At 37.6% G+C, this 6,626-nt stretch overlaps 1 protein-coding gene across 2 annotated transcripts in view; it reads left to right on the forward strand.

Annotated features, from left to right (window-relative positions):
- Wls (Wnt ligand secretion mediator) overlaps positions 1–6,626 on the forward strand; it is a 107,391-nt gene that overhangs the window by 80,918 nt on the left and 19,847 nt on the right. For both annotated transcript variants that reach the window (XM_031375998.1, XM_031375999.1), the window contains exon 11: positions 3,843–3,996. In XM_031375998.1, coding sequence (XP_031231858.1) covers positions 3,843–3,996 — 154 coding nt within the window. The remainder of the gene's footprint in view (positions 1–3,842; positions 3,997–6,626) is intronic.

A 6,626-nucleotide genomic window follows, 5' to 3' on the forward strand; every position in this document is an offset into this window, starting at 1 on the left:
CTGGGCTTGTTAGAGCACCTGGGAGTGCAGCAGCTTTCTCTGGGTGTTGTGGGACTGGCTGTGGAGCCAGGGCCCAAGGTCTGCTCAGGACACCATCCCAGAGAGACTGGAAGGAACCTGACCCACTCTGCTGGTGGAGTTCCTGTGTGCCTAGTCCCGTTGGTCCCAGCTACTCCTGGTGTTGTGACAGATGTTGTGTCCTCCTCACCTCTGATCCTGGGTGTGTCAGAGCGCCTGGGAGTGGAGCTTCCTCTGGGTGTTGTGGGACTGGCTGCACAGCTTACGCCCAAGGTTCGCTCAGAACTGGGACCATTCTCATTCAAACCACTACATCTTTCTACTTCATAGAATAGCGTAGATACTAAATGATATCTTTCATATAAAGTGAATGAATGTTACTCTGGTTTACCCTGCTACTTTTACAGAAGAATCTCAACTTTGATATTATCTATGTTAACTACTTGCCCCAATTGGTAATAAAAGAATCCAATAGAGCCCAGGATGTAATGTTTACTTATCACATATTTGACTTTTCTTCTCATTTTTACATAAAATTGCTGTTAATTATTTACTTTCTTACTTTCAGTCAGATTATCTCCTCTTTCATTGCTCTTCTATCTCTCACCTCTCTCACTTTTCTTCTTTCTTTCCCTCCATCACTACTTTTTCCTTCTTAATCATCTAGGAGTATTGTCTTTGATAAGATCCCCTACATTTGTTGACCCAGGATCTGTATCTCTCAGAAATAAATCTGGTGATTTCCCCAACTCCTTACGTAGTGGTATTTCCCACAACCTTCAAACTCACCAACTAATGGTATTGCCCTCTCTGGTCCTCCCCTCACCTGGTCTTCCTTAGCCTCTTCTTCAGGAAAAAAAAATGTTTTACTCTGAGACTCTCCTTCCTTCAAGAAGACCTTGTTCCTCTCATGTCTGAATACAAGTTAAGAACGTTCATTTCCCTCACACAAAGCTAACAAACCTGACCTTCAGAACTCAGATATTATCCTGGAATACAGTAGTTTTACCACTCAAAGCCTGTTTTTATTCTCTAAACAAGTTGTTAAGACTCAAGGTCTATCCGATCTAATTCTCTGTGACATGGCCATCCTCTACCTTGTTTCAATTGCCTAACTCATTAGTCTCCTCCACTATGAGAGGAATCTACATCCATTAAAACTTCTCTTCAGCTGGGTTGTGGTGATGCATGCCTTTAATCCCAGCACTTGGGAGGCAAAGGCAGGTGGATTTCTGAGTTCGAGGCCAGCCTGGTCTACAGAGTGCATTCCAGGACTGCCAGGGCTACACAGAGAAACCCTGTCTTGAAAAACCAAAAAGAAAAAAGAAAAAAAAGGCTTCTCTTCAGTCAATAGTAAATCATTGTTCACCTTGTTGAATTCCTGTGTTCAGTTCTAGCTCTCCTTTCTGTTTCCTTATGTTCCCACGGGCATTCTTATAACATCTCTGTATTATCAGATATTGAATACTGTTGAGTACCAGGCCTCCTATTTTTCTGGCTCCTTGTTTCCACAGATACTCTTATAATACCTCTGTAATAACAGATATATGTTGAATACTGTACCAGACCTACAAATATTTACTTAGATGAGCCAATCATGCCAATCCTAGAAAGAAGTAATCCATCAAATATATCAGTTCTATGGAATGAGGAAAGTTTAAAAAGCTTCAACCTTAGACAAAGAACCACAGACATCTAAGGAATGCGGAAAGCAGAAGAAATAGTCTTCCCCAGGGAAAAGCTGACTAGCTGGTTACCTGATACCAAATGGTCAGCCCAGAAAACATATACATACAAAAAACATTGATTATAAGACCATGTCGATGTGTTTTTACATTTAGTTACACATGTACACGCACACACATTTAAGTGAAAAAGAGGCTGTGAATTTGAAAGAAAGTGGGTATGGGGCAGTACATAGGAGAGTTTAGAAGAAGGTAAAAGGAAGGGGAAAATAATATGTCTGTTATAATTTCAAAAATTAAAAATTCTAATACAAATCCTCAGAGAAATTAAAAACAAATTATGTAAATTAAATTAAAATATAAATTATGAATATTCTCAGCTTATGCTCAAAAATGTAACCTCATACATGTCACTTCCTTAGTTGAAGGCTCATTGTCCCAACATAGTGGAAAAGCTATTTTGTTCTGTCTTGCTTATATCTTAATGAGCCCAGCCTCCCCTGTTAATTGGACTAGACCAGAAGCATAGATTTCTGCAACTCTCTTAAAGCTTCTTTTCATATTCATTGAACATCAGTCTATATTCCACATGGTACAATTTTTGTAAAGTGGGCACAATCTGTACTTGAATGTTAGAGTGGCATTTGGAGACATTGCTAAGAAATCATAAATAGCTTCAATGCTGACACATGACCTAAAAAAAGTAATGGTTACAAACTCTATATTTGTCAGAACCACAACCTGGACATTTCATAAAATATATTATTTTCCAAAATAAATTTTCCAAATTGAAATAAACTCCAAAATGAGTTTATGGTAGTAGTTTGTTTTATGAGTCACAAACATGAAAAATTATATACCACAAGGGATAAATTAACAATGGTAAGTCTATAATTGGATTTCCTGGTTTCCTGACACTCCAGGTTTTTCAGAACAAAAATATATAGTTAATATCTTACTAGGCTTAGGGACCCTTTTGGAGGCCTGAAGAAACACAGATCCACTATTGCATAAATAGGAGCCAAGCACAACTTTTTTGTTGAAGTCATTAACATTTAAATCCATTCTGTTATCTTGGAATTTGGAAGTATAACCCAGACTCATTTAGCTGTCAGAAAAGCATGTACCCAGTACTTCCTTTCATCCACATTTATAATTTCCTATATCAAGCAGAAGTGTTCAAAATCATTTCAGTGATCCTACTGCTTATACAAATTATTAGTCACTCAACTCAACAGCTCTGTAGCAATTCTTAGTATAAATTGTATATCTTCAGAACACTCTGAAAACAATTACTAAGTCATTTTCTCAAACAGAAGCAGTTTCTGAACATCTCTTGCAAAAATGGAAGTATGTAGCCAGGCAGTGGTGGCACACACCTTTAATTCCAGCACTTGGGAGGCAGAGGCAGGCGGATTTCTGAGTTCGAGGTCAGCCTGGTCTACAGAGTGAGTTCCTGGACAACCAGGGCTATACAGAGAAACTCGGTCTCGGGAAAAAAAAATGGAAGTATGTGGAAGTTTCCTAATTACTTATTAATTTATAAGTAGCTTAGCTAGAATGGCATTTCATAAATAAATATATCATTACTGTCCCAACACAATTTCTAGAAATTACATATATATTCAATTCTAATCTAGGGCCCTTCAAGTTTTTAAGAAAACTGAATCCCAGAGACTTCATTGTTTCTTCATTGAGTAAATGTACATTATTTGTTTACTGCATACACATTGAACATCAAGCACCAAAGATGTTGCAGCAGTAGCAAGCAAACTATAGATGGTTTTGCTTCAGGGAGCTTTTGTTTAGATATGAAGAAGGCAAAGAAGAAATTGTAGCTGTGGATGGAGTTAAATTCTTTAACTAAAAAATATTTAGACTTCAGTTTCTAGGAAGAGATACTCTCAAACTTATTCTAATATATAGTCAAAATGAGAGCCAGTGTCATCTTTGCATCTGACACTAGTAAATCCTCAGAAGACTTTAATTTACATGGATTTTATTCACATTAAAATTTGGAGTCTTTTAGGGCCCTTATCATTTCCATCTGAAGAAGAGACTTGGCTTTTATGTTGACTGATTTCTATATTGGTATTATGCTTTTCTGTTTCACTTTAATACCTTCATTTTTATCTATAGGTGACAGAAGGCCATTGGAAATGGGGTGGTGTCACAGTTCAAGTAGGCAGTGCTTTCTTCACTGGAATCTATGGGATGTGGAACCTGTATGTCTTTGCTTTGATGTTCTTGTATGCACCATCCCATAAGAACTATGGGGAAGACCAGTCTAATGGTAAGTCTCTGTTTTTTTCATTGCAAATTTATTCAGTATATAGTAAACTTGCCTGCAAGTTTAGACAGCTAAAATCCTGAATTCATCAGTTAGAGTTTCTTCCAGATGTCTTTCTAATACTATAAGTCTAACTAGAGGGATTCAGGAGCCATAAAACAAAAATCAGCACAAACTAGATATCTCTTGAATGTTCATTTTTTTAATCTCTAAAATACATTGAAAATGTTTTAATACTATAAAATATGTTCCAGTTATAGTTGTAAAGAGTAAAATTTGTTTTTCTCACTTTTACTTGAGCAAAAATTACTATATGAAAGTATGCCAGCTGGTGGTGCATGCCTTTAATCCCAGCACTTGGGAGACAGAGGCAGGCGGATTTCTGAGTTCTAGGCCAGCCTGGTCTACAGAGTGAGTTCCAGGATAGCCAAGATACACAGAGAAACCCTGTCTCAAAAGAAAGAAAGAAAGAAAGAAAGAAAGAAAGAAAGAAAGAAAGAAAGAAAGAAAGAAAGAAAGAAAGGAAGGAAGGAAGAAAGAAAGAAAAAGAAAGTATGCCTCACTTATTCTTCCAATAATGGCAGTTAAATACTGAGGTACTGTGTAAAGGTGCCTGTGATTTGCTCTTTTCTCCTTGGTTCTTTTTATGAGTTTTTGCTGTGTGTGTGTGTGTGTGTGTGTGTGTGTGTGTGTGCTTGGATCTACTTAGGACTCATGTATGCTTAGCAGGTATTCTTCTGTTGATCTATAGTTCCATTTTTTTCAAGAATGTTTTTTCCAAACCACCCTTCTGTTTTCAGATAATCCTGTCTCCTAATGTTGAGAATGCCACGTTTTCCTACCTTATAATAACAGAAACCCAAGACATTGATCCAAAAACTAATTGCAGTTAGGCAGTCTGGTCATGTCAAAGAAAAGGAAACTGAGAACCGTCTCTGCACTAGCCATCACAAAGGGAAATTATTATCCCTGCCCAATGCTGTTCATATGTAACAGATGGCCAATGAACAACTTTTAATAGCTATTCTTTTGTTTTACGTCCAGTCTTTTTTATCTTTTTTATACCTGCTTTCCTCTAATTGCATCCTCATTGTAAGTATAACATGAGACATGTTTTCTGAAATTAGTACTAGTGTATTCTGTCTAACTTGGTACAGAGATGAACACTCTGACATCTCCTTGCATTAAAACTTGGCCTCTCTTTTAAGTACTCAGTGTGTGTGTGTAATACATGAGTGAATTCTGTCTTCATGAGAGCCTGCTGAAACTCCTCTTTGGGGCACAGCCTATATATTGCCTCCTCATATAAAACATTATTTCTGTGTGCTGGTGGTAGGTTCTAGTAGTTAGGTAAGTTTGAGCCAGGTTGATAAGCGTCGATGAAGTTTCACTGCAAGTCATCTTAATATCTTTAGAAAACTAATATTTATTGGGGCTAGAAATGACTCAAATTCTGAAGGGCTTGCCATATACACACAAGTACCTGAATGGGGGTCATCAGCACCCACGTAAAATTAGGCATGGTGGTATGGTATCTGTAGCCCAGACAATGGAGTAAGGAATGTCAGGGAGAAAACAAAGACAAGCAGATCCTTGGGTCTTGCTGCTCACTAAGACTAACTAAAACAAAGAGTTACAAGTTCATTGAGAAATGCTGCTTCAAAAATTAAGTTGAAAAGCAGTTGAAAAAGACACCTGACATCTATTTCTGTCCTCCACCCAAATGCATACACACATGCACCCATGTACCTTAGATGTATGCACAAACAAATATGTACACATACATACTACAAATTGTCTTAGAAGAATTTGGAGTAAACAGAGTTTCTTGAGGTTTTAAACTGTATCAATTTTCTTGAAGGTGGAACTAGATTCCTAAGGAACAGATCTGAGGAAATATGGTTGAATTTTTTTATGGCATAGATGAGGGAGGTGAACTATCCCATGCCTTCTCTCTTCTGGTGGAATCTTGGTTCTTTAAGGGCATGATTGGTTCTGGCTATTGTTTTTTGTTGTTTTTCTCTTTTGGAGATAGCATCTCACTGTGAAATTCACCAATTTTAGTGCTGATAATAGAGGCACATAATGGTGATGATTAGCTAAAGATAAGAAAATGGAAATGAGGAGGAGCCAGGAGAGGTGACTGCAATGTACAGAGCAAAGACTGGTCAGTCCCACTATCATCTGTTTTCATACTGCGCTGTTGCTTGGAAAAACATCCTTATCTTCCTTCTTATATTTCAACTTCTTTGAAATGAAGAGCTCTTGTTATTCTGGATTTTTTTTATACATAATAAAAATGTTTTTAATGTTGTAGTAGCAGACTAGTAATTCCAGCACTGAGGAGATGTAGGTAGGGAGCATATCACCAGCCAGACTAGCCCAATCAGTGAGTTCCATGCCCCAGTGAGAGACCTTGTCTCAAAATACAAGGTAGACAAATATTGAGAAGTAACATCGGAAGCTGATATTGGACCTTTACACAGACTCCCTCATACATGTACCCATATATATGGACATGTACACAGATGTACTCATACATAAACACATACAAAATTATACACAGAAGGCACAGTACTATCATCTCTTCTTTTCTGTGTGTGTGTGTGTGTGTGTGTGTGTGTGTGTGTGTG

The sequence above is a fragment of the Mastomys coucha genome, unplaced genomic scaffold (assembly GCF_008632895.1).
Source record: "Mastomys coucha isolate ucsf_1 unplaced genomic scaffold, UCSF_Mcou_1 pScaffold16, whole genome shotgun sequence".
Taxonomy (NCBI): domain Eukaryota; kingdom Metazoa; phylum Chordata; class Mammalia; order Rodentia; family Muridae; genus Mastomys; species Mastomys coucha.